This window comes from Pan paniscus, chromosome 6 (genome assembly GCF_029289425.2).
Source record: "Pan paniscus chromosome 6, NHGRI_mPanPan1-v2.0_pri, whole genome shotgun sequence".
Classification (NCBI taxonomy): domain Eukaryota; kingdom Metazoa; phylum Chordata; class Mammalia; order Primates; family Hominidae; genus Pan; species Pan paniscus.
In genome coordinates, this window is record NC_073255.2 from 120,188,718 (window position 1) to 120,205,187 (window position 16,470).

Sequence of the window (16,470 nt, forward strand, 5' to 3'; positions counted from 1 at the left end):
AGAAAATGCTGATACAGAGTTTTCAATTTGTCAGACAATATCTCAGCTTCCGGGTAATTTAACAGTGAATCTCAAGGACCTTGAATCCCACCTTGTGGTGGAAAATCTCGGTGGTTTGGGAGCATTGGAGGGAGGCTTCCTCCTCTGAGCCACCCACTCTGCTGTTCCCCTGCCTGGAGCACTCTTCCCTCTTCCCCAGCGCTCAGCAGCCCCTCCCCACCTCCTCCTCCTCCAGGTCTCTGCTCACACATCACCATCTCAGTGAGTCTTTTCCTGGCCATCTTACTAAACCCCCTGCCTCTCAGCTCTGACTCTGTGGCCTCTGTTTTAAGTCTCCTTTGACAGTGGTCACCCCGCATACTTTTCATTACTAATAAGAGTATTTTCTGCATCTCACTCATCCTGCCGCATCCCTGCTGGGCTGTAAGCCCTGGGAAGACAGGGACTTTTCTCCTGTTTTTTTTTGTTTTTGTGAGACAGGGTCTCATTCCGTTGCCCAGGCTGAAGTGCAGTGGTACAATCTCAGCTCAGCGCAACCTTCTTCTCCCGAGTTCAAGTGATTCTCCTGCTCAGCCTCCCGAGTAGCTGGGATTACAGGCCACCACCACGCGCCTATAATTAGCCCAGCTAATTTTTGCATTTTTAGTAGAGATAGGGTTTCACCATGTTGGCCAGGCTGGTCATGACCTCCTGACCTAAGGTCATCCACCCACCTTGGCCTCCCAAAGTGCTGGGGTTACAGGCGTGAGCCATTGCACCCAGCCTGGACTTTCTTTGATTCACTGCTATATGGTTGGTACATGGTAGGCACTCAGTACATATTTGTCCAGTGAATGAATCGAGGTGGCAGCTAACCACAGGGGGAGGAAGGTGGCATAGGGGAAGTGCAAGCAAGGGCAAGAAGTGACATCCTGCCATCACCATCCACACACTGACATCTGTGCAGCTTCTGTCTCAGTTGCCAGCACAGGTAGCCTCGAGCACCTGCCTCAAGGCCAGCGCAGTTTTGTCATCTCTTTTCTCCTCCCCAGGAGCAGGCCATAGAGGTGCTGACCCGCTCCAGCCTAGAAGTTGAGTTGGCCGCCAAGGAGCGGGAGATCGCACAGCTGGTGGAGGACGTGCAGAGACTCCAGGCCAGCCTCACCAAGCTGCGGGAGAATTCGGCCAGCCAGATCTCGCAGCTTGAGCAGCAGCTGAGCGCCAAAAACAGCACACTCAAAGTAAGGGGGCTGCGGGGCCCGGGGGTGGCCCGAGGAGGCAGGGCGGATGGCTGGACACACGCGCACACACACACCCTCTGCCTTTCTGGACTTGATAGCAAGTGTGGCAACCTTGAACCTCTGTAAAGTAGCACCAAGCAGAGTCCCGGAGTCCATGGCAGGGAGACTGGATGTTGAACCCTGGCATCAGCCCTTGTGTAAACAGCATTTCCCTCTTTTTTTTTGGAGTCGGAGTCTTGCTCTGTTGCCCAGGCTGGAGCACGGTGGTGCGATCTCGGCTCACTGCAGCCTCCGCCTCCCAGGTTCAAGTGATTCTCCTGCCTCAGCCTCCCATGTAGCTGGGATCACAGGCGTGCATCACCATGCCCGGCTTATTTGTTTATTTATTTATTCATTCATTTATTTTTGAGACAGAGTTTCATTCTTGTCACACAAGCTGGAGTGCAATGGCGTGATCTCGGCTCACAGCAACCTCCACCTCCCAGGTTCAAGCGATTCTCCTGCCTCAGCCTCCTGAGTAGCTGGGACTACAGGCGCCTGCCACCACACCCAGCTAATTTTTGTATTTTTAGTAGAGATGGGGTTTCGCCACATTGGCCAGGCTGGTCTTGAGCTCCTGACCTCAGGTGATCTGTCCACCTCAGGTTGCCAAAGTGCTGAGATTACAGGTCTGAGCCTCTGCGCCCGGCTCTTTAACTGAGTTTTGCAGGGCATCCTAGCTTTCTGAGGATACCCCTACAGGAGGAGCTGGTGTACTATAACTCCAGCACTTCCGGTGCATGAGCCAAATGAAACCCCAGAGGTCCATGGAAGTCACATCTGACCTTCTAAGGGACATTCTCTTGTCCAAGCACCTTTTCCCTCAGTGGCCCCTGTCCAGGTGCTGCTTCAGTCCAGGCTCCCTCCCACTAGGCACTCTTGGCTTTTCCATAAATTTCTATCCCAGACGCAGAACCCAGAGCTTTTTCCACATATTAAAAAGTAATGATTATACTTTAGGTATTTATGATCCGTTGAAGCAAGTGTAATTTGAAGAGGGTCCTGGGACCCTTGATTCACAGGCTTCAGAGCCAGGGGAGACTCTCGGAGTTGTCTGTCTTGACAGCGAAGAAGGCAGGACCTTCAGGGCAGGGCTTCAGCCCCAGGCCGGGGGTTCCCTGCTCTGCCCGGGGGCTGCCCGTTCAGGCCCATTCCTTCCCCAACCCGGTACCTCCATGTTGGGTGGGTGAGGGAATGAGTGGCTGTAAAGTATATTCATTGTATGAATAAAGTGGGTCAGGGTTCATTGTGAACATTTAAAGGAAACCTTTTCTGGTATGAAGTAGTCCTAGGATGTACTTAGGTCCATTGTGTTTTGTTGTTGTTGTTTTTGAGACGGATTTTCGCTTTTGTCGCCGAGACTGGAATGCAATGGCGCAGTCTTGGCTCACTGCAACCTCCGCCTCCTGGATTCAAGCAATTCTCCTGCCTCAGCCTCCTGAGTAACTGAACTACAGGCATGCGCCACCATGCCAGACTAACTTTTATATTTTTAGTAGAGGCGGGGTTTCACCGTGTTGGCCAGTCTAGTCTCAAACTCCTGACCTCAGGTGATCACCAGCCTCGGCCTCCCAAAGTGCTGGGATTACAGGCGTGAGCCACTGCCTTTTTTTTTTTTTTTTTTTTTTTGAAACGGAGTCTCACTCACTCGCCCAGACTGGAGTGCAGTGACAGGATCATAGTTCACGGCAACCTCGAAGTCTCGGGCTCAAGCGATTCTCCTTGCCTCAGCCTCCCAAGTAACTGGGACCCTGGGACCAAAGACATGCCCCACCACACCCAGCTAGTTTTTTAATTTTTTGTGGAGATGGGATTTCACTGTGTTCCCCAGGCTGGTCTGGGACGCCTGGGCTCAAGCAATTCTCCCACCTCGGCTCCCAAAACACTTTGGGATTATAGGCATGAGCCGCTGCACCTGGCCCAATGTCTTTTTTTTTTTTTTTAATTGAAATTTTCTTTTTGACACATGACCAAATTTATGCCAAGACTAAGTTTCCAGCAATCTATTGCCTATGCTGATGGCTCCCACGACCCTCCCTCACTCCTTTCTTCTGCCTCTTTGGGGTGAATTTCACCCATTCACTGAGAACTGCCCAGCGCCGGGTCCCTTGGAGGAGACAGTCCTGCCGACTTTGGGGAAATGGTTGAAACCTGGTTCCGTCTGTCCTCAGCCAGGTCGTTTTTTTTTTTAATTTAATTTTATTTTATTTTATTTTATTTGAGACGGAATTTCATTCTGTTGCCCAGGCTAGGGTGCGATGGTGCCATCTCCACTCACTGCAACCTCTGCCTCCCAGGTTCAAGTGATTCTCCTGCCTCTGCCTCCTGAGTAGCTGGGATTACAGGCATGAGCCACCACTTCTGGATAATTTTGTATTTTTAGTAGAGATGGGATTTCTCCATGTTGGTCAGGCTGGTCTCAAATTCCCGATCTCAGGTGATCCACCTGCCTCCGCCTCCCAAATGCTGGGATTGCAGGTGTGAACCACCGCGAACCGGGTCATTTATTTTGTCACCGCCGTTTCTTCCTCTCTCATCAGCTTACCCAATGAGTACCAGGATTCAGTTTTTATTTCTACATTTAATCTCATTTTCTCATGTTACAGCCATTTCTGACCCCAGCAACGGCATTATGATGAGATAATTTGCCTTTCTCTCCATTGTCGAGTTAAAGGGCGTGACTCAGATACACACCAGCTACAAGAGAGCAAAGCTGTAGACCTCACATTTTTTATTATAGAGCAATTTCTTCCAAATCAGTTAAGGTTTCAATGTTTGCCTTCACAAAAAAATGAAACGTGGTTTTGCAAATTAATGTTCGTTATCCGTATCTTGGGGGAATTGTTTAATACCGTGCAGTTAATGAAACAATTCAGCGATACTTCTTCCAAAATCATTGCTACCTTATCTTCATCTAATCTAATAATCAAAACATATCTTCTAGTAACAAGACTTCTGATTTTAATTATCTTAACTCCTTGTTGCCAGATTGTCCTGATACGAAACCCACATGCAGAAAGCATCTGACTTCACCAAACCAGGGTTTCCTCTCACCCCAAAGGAATAAGGTTAATTGAATGAGATACGTTCTGAGGGCTTTTTGTTTTTCCTAATGTGTATAATGTATAGCCTCAAATATAACCTAAAGGAATACAATTATTAGGAAAATATTTTTATGAATAAGACTTGGCAGATTGGCAACCTGATGCTTTTGCCATGGGGAACCCTGCCCCCGCAGTCTTGGCTACTCAAAGAACTCACCTTTACTTACCACGGAGCTGCTTTCTTTCTTTCTTCTTCCTGTCCCCTTCCCCTCTTTCATGTCTTACGGGGGACCCTCGGACGCACGATGGGGCCTTGAATCAGGTTGCTGTTTGGGAGAGGAGGCTCCAAGCTCCCAGCTCTGGGCTCAGCTGTTTGGAGTTGCAGGTGGTTTTCCCATGAACACTTGGCAGCAGGTCCTTGATCTTTGAGACATGTGCCAGGGTGTTTGGTGACAGTCACTTGGGGAGAGGGCATTTCCCATAAGCAGAAGGCTTATTGGGCAGAATCTTTTGTCCTGAGTTCACTGAGTTGTTTCCACCCATACTTTCCAATGATACTTTCTGTAGTTGGATATATTGGAGGACTGACTAATTGGTTTTCTTTCTCTAACCCATTGAAATTCTCCATCTTTCTGCCACTGAGATTTCTCCTCTTCCCTCAAATTTGATTTGTTATTTCACAAGGATACCAGACAGCTGCACATCTTCGAGTCTGTCCTGTCCAGGGCTCTACTTTTTCAAGCAAAGCTCCCCATAAGCGCCCCGCTATCCACGTGTGTCATGGGACATCGCTAACCTTTAATTAGGCATGGAAACAGACGCAAAAGTGGAAGATGTTTCCTCCTGCCTAATCTGACAAGTGCTTAAGCATAGTGCCACTTGTAAAGAAGAACTGTTTTTGCAATTAATGAAATAGCCCGACCGCCGTGACAAGGCTGCTTTTTGATAACTCTCTATTCTGTGGTCTTCTGTTGGAATGCTTTAATATAGAAGCAGTATAATTAGCTAGTCAACTGCACTGTACTTGCTACAGCACAGAAGATAATGCTACCAATAGCTTCGATTTAAAATAGATATTTATAAGAAAGGCTAACTAAAAGAACACCAGTCTCCCAGAAGGAGAAATTATATTTTTCTAGAGATGCGTTAAAGATCAGTGCTTCCCACTGGGTGGATGGTCACATGCGTTAGAATCACCTAGGGGTCTTTTCCAAACTGCTTCTCTTTCCCCACCCCTCACCCCACCTCATGAGGTTCTGATGGGTCCCATGGAGACACTATGGGATGATGCTGTGTCCCTCGGGGCACTGAGGTGGTATAAAAGAGGTGGTATAAAACCGTCCCTCTGGCCTTGGGTGTCTCTCTTTTCATCTTGCATTCTCGGACCCCAGGAGTTCAAGACCAGCTAATTTTTTGTATTTTTAGTAGAGACAGGGTTTCACCATGTTGGCCAGGCCGGTCACGAGCTCCTGACCTCAGGTCATCTGCCTGCCTCAGCCTCCCAGAGTGCTGGGATTACAGGCGTGAGCCATCGCGCCCAGCCCCATCTCTTAATTTTTTTTTTTTAATGAGCCAGAGTGGTGGCACATGCCCGTTGTCCCAGCTACCTGGGAGGCTGGGGAGAGAGGATCATTGGAGCATACACAGCACCCACCCCATTGCTTTGGAGATTTGGACTCACCATCCAGAGTCCACAGTATCCTTGGGCTCCTCCCCAACTCCCAGCATCAGCAGAACCTAAATCTCCATGCCTGCTGCCTCTGCCTGAGGAACCATGGAGACACATGTCCTTATCTATGGAGAGTCCTTGTCCAGTAGAAGAGGAGGTGCATGCTGCCCAGGCCTGGACCCCAGAGATGCAGTGTCAGCTAAGGGTCTGTGCCTCAGACCCCTGCCCTGGGCCAGGGGGTCCCCGTGAGACCGAAGACTCCCACACCAACTCTAACCTGAGCCAGTCAGACAGCACCATGTGGAGCCTGGCCCCATTTATCTGCACTGCAGATGCCACTCTGCCCCCACGGTCAGAATTTTATGGAAAAGAGATATTGTCACCTTGACCACTGGCTGTGCAACCTGGAAGACATGACCTTTCCCTGGGTCTCTGCCTTAGTCAGACCTGCCAGAGGCCCCTTTGCTGTTTTTTTGAGACAGGGTCTCACTCTGTTGCCCAGGCTGGAGTGCAGTGGCACCATCATAGCTCACTGTAGCCTCGACCTCCCTGGCTCAAGGAATCCTCCCACCTCAGCCTCCCAAGTAGTCGGGACTACAGGCACACGCCACCACACCCAGGGAATTTTTATATCTTTTGTAGAGACGGGGTCTTGCTATGTTGCCCAGGCTGGTGTCGAACTCCTGGGCTCAAGTGATCCTCCCACCTCAGTCTCCCCTAGTGCTGGGGTTACAGGCGTGAACCACCATGCCCTGCAGTAGATAGACATAGTTTATAGATTGAACACCTAATTTGCTAAAGCCAAAATAGTTGGCATTGTAAAGTTTATTATCATTTAAGTCTTAGCCAGGCTTTTAAGAGCTTCAAATAGACAATTCTTCTGGCATTTCAGGACCCAGCTGGGGAGCACCAGCTAGGTTTCTGGAGCCATGTGGGCTCCATGTATCTTTTCCATCGTATTATTACAACAGGCGTGTTTGATTGGCACTTGATCATCCTACATCTCACCACTGTCCTTTGAAAACCCATATTCATTCTGAATCTCCCCATTCTTCAGATGAGAAACGTGAGGCCCAAACAGGCTAAGGTTATCCAAGGTTGGCAGCCAGGTCTCTGACACTTGGCCTTTTCTTACCTGTCTGTGTAAAGCCCACGTGTGTTCCTTAGATTCATGCATTTTATTTTATTTTATTTTTAAAGACAGGATCTTGCTTTTTTGCCCCAGGATGGAGTACAGTGGCGTGATCATAATTCACTGCAGCCTCAACCTCCAGGGCTCAAGTGATCCTCCCACTTTAGCCTCCCAAGTAGCTGGAACTACAGGTGTGCACCACCACACCCAGTTAATTTTTAAATTTTTGTAGAGACAGGGTCTCTCTATGTTGCCCCTGCTGGTCTTGAACTCCTAGGCTCAAGCAATCCTCCTGCCTTGGCCTCCCAAAGTGCTGGGATTCAAGGCATGACTCACTGCACCCAGCCAGACAAGTGCATTTTTCAGGAAGATGACCAGTTCCCAGATTCTCTTTCCACAGCCTTGGACATGAAGTTACCCTTGACAGCGGGAGCCACTCCAGGGCACATGTGCTCTTTCTCTGTGGCTCTGCTACAGAATAGCGGGGACCCTGGGAGGTGACAGGCTGAGATCTGCAGACCTTCACGAACAGAGCCCCTGGAGAAACAGAACCAGAGACTCTCTTCAGATCCAATGTAGCCAGATTCAACCCCACCTAGCAGGGATGTAGTAATTGTAGTAACAAGGACAGTAACAGTGCTAACCACAATTTACAGAGCACTTTGCCATGTGCCCACACTGTACTAAGCTCTAAGTACCCAATATTTTTTTAATCCTCATCAAAGCACTGTAACATATAAACACGATCCCCATTTTATAGATAAGGAAACTGAGGCTTGGAGAAGTCAAGTCTGGGTGGGTGGGTTGGTTGGTTGGTTGATTGGTTGATTTATTTATATATTTAGAGACAGGGTCTCACTCTTTTGCCTGGGGTGGAGTGGCACCATCACGGCTCACTGGAGCCTCCACCTCCCAGACTCAAGTGATCCTCCTGCCCCAGCCTCCTGAGTAGCTGGGACTGCCGGCACATGCTAACACACCCAGCTAATGTTTTGGGTTGTTTTTTTTTTTTTTTTTTTTTGGTAGAGACGGGGTCTTGCTATGTTGTCATGCTTATCTTGAACTCCTATGCTCAAGCGAGCTACCACACCTGACCCAAGATGTTGAGTCTTATCTAGGTTCACCCTGCAAGTACGTGGTGGAGCCAGGATCTGTCGGACTCTGGAGCCTAGGTTTGCAAAGAGCCCCCGGCTCATCCTGGCCTCTCCGGTGTCTCACTTCCTCCCTGCAGGCACGTAGGACCGGCCTCAGCTCTGTCAAGATCTGCACTGTAGGACCCCAGAGATTTTTTTCTTTCTTTGGGTAGTCAGACCCATCTGCAAAAGTTTTGCAATCATGAAATCAGATAGCGTATGAAATGCTAGGAATAAGCGCAGGTCTAGCATACCACGCAGCCAGCGGTAGCGTGACCTGACAGGAGGAGTGCGTCTTCAGAGACATTGAGAAACTGGCATGCCTGTCGCCCGTCCCAGGGTCAGAGTCTTCGAAACCAGGCTTTCTGGGAACCCAACAAGGAGTTTCTGATCGAAGAACCGCACTGAGGACAGTTAGTCTTTTTTCCACACTGGGCATTTTCAGCATTGGAAGCCAATGGGAGCCCTGCGTCTGCAGGTTTTGAGATGTGGCACTCACAGCAGGGTCACTAGAATGGAGACATCCATGGGACCAGGTTACAGGCGCTCCGCCAGTTGGGAGAAGCGTCGCCAAGCAGCCTCCCCTAGGCTCCATCCAGCTTGTCTGCCCAAGACAGAAAACGTCATAGAAGGTTTACAGAAGAGATCTTGGGGACTTCCTAGTTCAACTGCCCCTAGGTAGATGGCAGAACCCTCAACGGAAGCTGTTTAGCTCTCAGCAAAACTCACGGCCAACTAAAATACAGTCGTGTGTCACTTAACAATGAGGCTGTGTTCTGAGAAATGCGTCAATAGGTGAATGCGTTGTTGTGCAATCATAGTGTGTACTTGCACAAACCTAGATAGTATATATATATATATTTTTTTAATTTATGCCTATTTTTCATACAGAAAACCAAATGTCCCAGCACCATTACTGAGCATTAGTCATTTCCCTTGCTTGATCTGCAGTGCCTTTATAAAGGGCCATATGTCAGCTTTCTCTGTATGTTCCATTAGAATCTTACGGGACTCAGGCCAGGCGTGGTGGCACACGCCTATAATCCCGCACTTTGGGAGGCCGAGGCGAGTGGATCACCTAGTGTTAGGAGTTCAAGACCAGCCTGGCCAACATTGTGAAACCTCATCTCTACTAAAAATAGAAAAATTAGCCAGACATTTTGCAGGCGCCTATAATCCTAGCTACTTGGGAAGCTGAGGCAAGAGAATTGCTTGAACCTGGGAGGCAGAGGTTGCAGTGAGCCGAGATCGTGCCACTGCACTCCAGCCTGGGCAACAGAGCGAGACTCCATCTCAAAAAAAAAAAAAGACTCTTATGGGACTTAGGCAGCCTTTGTTGACCAAAGCGTTATGCGGTGCATGATTATACATGGATTCCACTCCTAAAACCTTCCAATTAGGGCCAATCACAGGCCTTCAAAGAAGACCTGCAGCCGTGCCCCTAGACAGAAACTGTAATGGGACTTAGCAGTGCTAAGAGTCCCAATATCAAGGCCAGGAACCTGGAATCTCGGCACTTTGAGAGGCCAAAGCAGGAGGATCACTTGAGCCCAGGAGTTCAAGACCAGCCTGGGCAACATAGTGTGACCTCGTCACTGCAAAATAACTTTTAAAAAAAAAAGAGTCCCACTGTTGAGGGCCCAGAGTTGCCAACATCTGCACTGGTTCTTTGCTTTGTGCAAACCCTTGAGTAATTGCTGTTATTCCCATTTTACAGATGAGAAGTTTATTAACTTGTCCATAGGCACCCAGGTCAAAAGTGACAGACTCGAGTTCCAGGCTCAGGCCGTCGGCCTTCTTGGTCTGTGCCATGCCAGGCTCTGAGACCCTCTGTGTGCTCCTCCCTCTGTCTGCCTTATTCCCAGCCGGCTCCTATTCTCTGGATATGACCACGTTTATGCACGCTAAATTTAGACCACACCCGGCTAATTTTTTGTATTTTTTTTTTTTTTAGTAGAGACGGGGTTTCACCATGTTAGCCAGGATGGTCTCAATCTCCTGACCTCATGATCCACCCGCCTTGGCCTCCCAAAGTTCTGGGATTACAGGCGTGAGCCACCGCGCCCAGCCCTGAATTTTTAAAACATCGGGCAGGTTGGGATTTGGATGGTGCCATCTCCTCCCCAAAGTCTAGAATGTTCTCAGTTGGCTTTAAACTGTGGTCTTAGCCATGGCTAGTCAAGGGCACCTACGGGCATGGTGGCTCACGCCTGTAATTCTAACACTTTGGGAGGCTGAAGTGGGAGAATCACTTGAGCTCAGGAGTTTGAGACCAGCCTGGGCAACATAGCAAGACCCCCTCTCTTAAAAAATAACCGGGTGTGGTGATGTGCATCTGTAGTTCCAGCTACTCAGGAGGCTGAGGCAGGAGGATCGCTTGAGCCCAGGAGTTGGAGGCTGTAGTGAGCTATGATCGCACCACTGCACTCCAGCCTGGGTGACAGAGCAAGATCCTGTCCCTTTTTTTTAAAAAAAAAGAAGAAGAAGAACAAGAAGCATAATACCTAGAAACCCTGTAGAGGGGAAGTTACCGGAAATGACAATTGTTCACCTCTAGCTTGGAAACATGCTGAATGGCCAGAACACCCTCCCGGCACCGCCCCTCCACGTTCTTGTTTTATGTAGAGTTGCCTCATTTCCTCCAAGGAGCTCCCTTTAGAAAAGATCAAAAGCAAACTAGTCCAAAAACACTTTCAGAGAAGAAAGCACCCCCTACGACCACCCTACAGCAATGGCTCCTCTCACAAGAAAGCCCTGCAGAGCTGTGGGCAGAAACGGCCACATCAGGTTGGGTGGGGTGGCTCACACCTGTAATCCCATCACTTTGGGAAGCTGAGGCGAGAGGGTCACCTGGGGTCGGGAGTTCGAGACCAGCCTGGCCAACATGACAAAACCCCGTCTCTACTAAAAACACAAAAAAAAGTAGCCAGGAGTGGTGATGCATGCCTGTAATCTCAGCTACTGGGGAGGCTAAGGCAGGAAAATTGCTTGAACTTGGGAGGCGGAGGTTGCAGTGAGCCAAGCCAATATCACGCTACTGCACTCCAGCCTAGGCAACAGAGCGAGAGTCCGTCTCCACCAAAAAAAAAAAAAAAAAAGGATTAAAAAGGAAAAAAAGGAAACAGGCCACATCAATCCCCAGTGAGCTCACAGACCTTTCTGGAGCCCACTGGAGCGTCACCGTACTTTGGAAATGTGCCATCCCTCCCCTAGGCCCCTGCGAGGGAGCAGCATCTCGGTCAGGGCCCTCCCCGCAGGACTCAGACCAGCTGGCTGTCAGGGAAGCCACCAAGCACTCGACTGAACTGGCCCCTGCTCCTAAAACCCCAGCATCCAGGGGTTCAGGAGTGGAAAGGCCTTTGCCCTGATGCCTATTTGATGCCTACTCTCAATACAAAAGGGCTGTGTCTCTCGTTAGCAGAGGTCCTCCCAAAGGTGTTGACAACCAGCTGTATGAGTCCCTCAGCCTAATATATTTTGTTTAAAACCACACGCTGCTTTTCAGACACCAGGAAAGCCTCTCCTCCTGTCCTCCTGTTTGCTGTTTCATGGCACTTCCTACAAAGTACACTTTTCCTCCTCTGCTTTTCACCTCTGCAAAGATTCTTCCTTCTTTTTTTTGGGTGGGGGGGGATGCTTTTTTTTTTTTTTTTTTTTTTTTAAAGAGGTAGTAGGGTCTCCACTCCTCACTCTGTCACCCAGGCTGGAGTGCAGCAGCACAATCATAGCTCACTGCACCCTCCAACTCCTGGGCTCAGGCAGTCCTCCCACCTCAGCCTCCCAAAGTGCTGGAATTACAGGCATGAGTCACCACACCCAGCCTTCATTCTGCTTTTGCTAAGTTGTACGTTACAACCTTACAGCATCCCTACACACGTTGCCGTGCCTGGGCACGCACTCACACTGGGCAGGCCAGGAGCGTGAGGGACAAAAGATGGCCCCAGCACCGTTGACTCCATTCTCAAGGGCTGGCTTCCCCTCTCAGGCACAGCTGGCTGTTCCGCAGTGAATGCCGTCGGTGAAGTCCGTCGACCTGTTGTCAGGCATGGCCACTGATCAAATTCTTCTCTGTTTTCAGCAACTGGAAGAAAAACTCAAAGGCCAGGCTGACTATGAAGAGGTGAAGAAAGAGCTGAAGTAAGTACGGAGAGCCCTGTGGCCCCTCACACACTGGGGCGCATTAGGGCCATCTGCTAACAATGCCAGGCCGGTGGCAGGAAGCCTTGGCCCCCTGCCCTCTGGCTCAGCAGATGCCCGTAAATGCAGCCAGAGTTCTACCACTGCACGGTGTCCTGGGCTACCCACCACTGTGGGCGTTTGCCCTTGGGCCTGTCCCTGAATTCTTTGGACTTTTGCTAAAAGCTGTGCATTGCAGGTATTCCAGAATGTATGGAATCAGGGGCATAGGGCTTTTACAGAAATGATCAAATATGACCTTGTTTTGCAACTATAAATTCCCCAAACAGAAACAAAGCACAGGAGGGAAATGTTTTCGGGTTGAAGGTGGGCATATGGCCTCACGCTGCCCTGGCCTCCTGGACTCAGGAACTCTGTCTTCCAAACTCTATTCTCCATCTGTGAGGCTGTAGCCGAAAGCTTATCATCTTTTCAGGGCTAATGATGGCATTCTCAGTTCTCAAGCTTCAAAGTTCCTTTCTCGGCCAGCAGCCCCCACCTCTGCCTCCTCACCCTGAGCCTGCTTTGGCACTCTGGAGCTCCCAGGTCCTGGTCTTTACCTGTCCCCCCACATCCATAATGCTCCAGGCTCACTGACCTCCCCTGCAAGCCTGGAGCCTGTGGTCAGACCCTCTACGTTCATACAGCTCCCCTGGATCGTCAGCCATTCCAAGCCTTCCCACTGGCATGCCCGCCTCACTCCTAGGTTATTAAGCACTGCAAACGAAGGTTGCCTAGGGCATGGTGACCAGCCCCACAGGTCCCCCGTGCTTCTCGCGGCTGGAGCTCTGCTGGTTCGAGGCTTCCTCGGGGTTCCTCCCTGCCCTTGTCACTGTTACCCCAACCACTATCCACAGATGCCCTAGCCCTCTGCTAGGGACAGACTCCCGCCTCTGGTCTTGGGTGCCACCTCCCATCTCTGCAGGCTGCCCCCTCCGCCTAGACCTTGGGTCCCTTCCTTCCTGCCCCTCCTGCTGTCCCATCAGCCCCTTTCTCTCTTGCTGCTATTTTCCATTTCTCCTTTTAAGATGAGCCTACACCCACTCACCACGTTTTCTTTGTGTTGTTAATTCCATTCTGCTAAGAAAAGCTCCTCGGGCATCCTCTTGAACCATCTCACTTCCATGACCAGCTGCCTTCTCTCGCCTGGGACCCCCAGCCTCCCTGGCGTCTGCTGGCCCTGGTAGTCCCTGTCCCCACCATGCTCTCCCCCTGAGCGGTCTCATCCCCTCTCCAGCTGCAAAGCCTCTGCCGGCACCTCCTCGGACAGACCCCTACATCCCTCTAACAGTTCCAGCCTCTGTAACTTACTTACTTGCTTGCTTACTTATTTATTTATTTGACAGAGTTTAGCTCTTGTTGCCCAGGCTGGAGTGCAATGGTGCTATCTCGGCTCACCGCAACCTCCGCCTCCCGAGTTCAAGCGATTCTCCTGCCTCAGCCTCCCAAGTAGCTGGGATTACAGGCATGAGCCACCACCCCGGGCTAATTTTGTATTTTTGGTAGAGATGGGGTTTCTCCATGTTGGTCAGGCTGGTCTCAATCTCCCGACCTCAGGTGATCCACCCACCTCAGCCTCCCAAAGTGCCGGGATTACATGTAACTTATTATTAAACATTAGCTGGTTAACCTTCTCTACCTGCCTCTCCTATCCCATTCTTTCCTTCCTTCCCCTCTTCTTCCCTCTTCCAAAAAGAAAAAGAAATTGGGCCTTTTAATTTTGAGCCAGAGAAACTGCTGCGAAGGCCTTTGCCCAGCCTCACCCTGGGAGTTAGTCGTCGTCTTCATTGTCGTCTTCGTTGTCTTCTTCTTCTTTCTTCCTCCTCCTCTTCTTCTTTCTTCCTCTTCCTCTTCTTCTTCCTCTTGCTCCTCCTCCTCCTCCTCTTCCCCCCCAACCCCCACGTTCACTTCATCCCCTGGGAGCTGAGGCTTCCAGGCTCCAGCCTGCAACACATACCGTTCTACTCCCTCTCATCCACAGCCTGCCGGACCACAGGCTGCCCCTACCCCCACTGAAGGGCTGCCACACCAGCCCCGCTTGTCACTGCATTTCTGCTAACTCTTTCTGTTGCATCCGCACATGACAGGCCCCACCACCATGTGCACATACGGAAGCCCCACTCAGGTGGCTTCTTTGCCCAAATGCGCTCCTAGTTTTCCACTTCCTGGTGAACCAGCTGTGCTCTTGAGCTCTTGCCCGCGTCCCCTTCTCAGCATCGTCCCGTTTCCACTTCCTCACCCCCACGCAACAGGGGATGCTGACCTCAGATCCTCATGCACTGCAGCACAAGACACCCTGTCCCTTCAGGGCCCTTCTCCAATGCTTGTTCATCATGACACTGAGACGTGGTCTCCAATCCATCAAGATCCCTCCTGCTGGGGTCCTCACAAGTTCTGTCTTAATGGACCACTTGGAGTCTTGCCTATTACCTGTAATGGCCTGTAAATTTCCTGGAGTACGGACCAGGAGTGGTTCTGATTCCCCACGGCAACAAGCGGATAGCAGGCTGCTGGTAAAGATCTGTAGAATAGATAAAGAGACACGTGGTCTTTTATTACATAATCCTAAAGAAAATAGGAAAGGAAGGACAGGATTCCATCTTAAGAAACCCCTTTCAGCTGGGCGCAGTGGCTCACATCTGTAATCCCAGCACTTTGGGAGGCCGACAGATCACCTGAGGTCAGGAAACCAGCTTGGCCAAAACCGTCTCTACTAAAAATAAATTATCCAGGTGTGGTGGATCACACTAGGGGGACAGAGGCCGAAATCGTGGCTGCAGGAACATGGCGAAGGTCCGGTTGACTCTGCACCTGTGAGTCGTAAATCTCACGGTCCAGCCAGCCTGCTCTGGGTCTCTCTCTTCCATCCTTGGTATTTCAAAGAAACACTTGCAGCTCCTTCAAAGCCACATAGCCTCACTTCCCCTCTTCTCCCTGGTAAACTCAGCAAAAAAGGGACATCCACAGCAAAAGGAACTCAAGAAACAGTAATAATCCTGGGGACCTGGACTCACTGAGACAGCCCAGAGACCGTAGTGATCAGGGTGCGGCCCTTTTCAGTGCCATTGAGAACAAGGGAGGGAGAAGTCACCTTCTCTTGCCACATCTTTGTCATTGCACTCCTTCCCCAACCTGGGGCTGCAGAGAAGGTCTGCCCACCTGGCTTCTGAGTCATCCAAGTCTAGGAGGTTGCTCTTTGCCTATGTCCCCTGGTCCCCAGGTAGGTGCCAGTTAGGAGTGAGGTGTGGGCAGTGGCCGCCCTGGTGGGTTCCCCTCTCTCTGGCTTCTCCTTACAACTTTTTCCTTCCCTTTAAGCTTTACAAATACATTCCACTTGCAACAATGTTATGTCTGTATTAAACTTTAAAATTATACTCTGAACAGACCTGGTGTGATTCCATATGGAATGATTTACATGCTAGGCAAGAAACTTTTGCCAGCCAACTGCTAGTTGAATAGTTATTCTAGAGACATTATCAGATTCTATTACTGCCAGGGAAGTTGTTAAAGTTGACAGTTCTTCGGTTCCTGGAGAGCAGGAAATTGTAATGTTAATGCTTATTAATGTGGCTGTTGTCAAAGGTATAAGTAGAAAATAATCACTCTGGTGGCTCATGCCTGTAATACCAACATTTTGGGAGGCTGAGGCGGGTGGATCACTTGAGGTCAGGAGTTCGAGACTAGCCTGGCCAACGTGGTGAAACCCCATCTCTACTAAAAATACAAAAATTAGCTGGGCATGATGGCACATGCCTGTAATCCCAGCTACTCGGGAGGCTGAGGTAGGAGAATCGCTTGAACCTAGGCAGAGGTTGCAGTGAGCCAGTATCGCGCCACTGCGCTCTAGCCTGGGTGACAGAACGAGACTCTGTCTCAAAAAGTAAATAAAATAACCCCTCTGTTGTGCTCTTGCAGCATTCTGAAGTCCATGGAGTTTGCACCGTCCGAGGGCGCTGGGACACAGGTACGTGTCTCACCTCAATGGTCAGTACTAGCGTCAGCCCCACTGCTGGTTACCACTGGTCCCTCCGGCATATCCCATGATCTCACTGTTTCT

The 16,470-nt window shown here is 50.1% G+C and overlaps 1 protein-coding gene across 7 annotated transcripts in view; it reads left to right on the forward strand.

The window, feature by feature from the left end:
• CUX1 (cut like homeobox 1) overlaps positions 1-16,470 on the forward strand; it is a 468,328-nt gene that overhangs the window by 361,373 nt on the left and 90,485 nt on the right. For 5 of the 7 annotated variants that reach the window (XM_055114738.2, XM_034964655.3, XM_055114737.1 and 2 more), the window contains exons 11-13: positions 1,032-1,220; positions 12,316-12,374; positions 16,329-16,377. In XM_055114738.2, the coding sequence (XP_054970713.1) occupies positions 1,032-1,220; positions 12,316-12,374; positions 16,329-16,377 (297 nt within the window). The remainder of the gene's footprint in view (positions 1-1,031; positions 1,221-12,315; positions 12,375-16,328; positions 16,378-16,470) is intronic. The other 2 variants (XM_057302918.2, XM_055114736.1) reach the window with 1 other exon arrangement.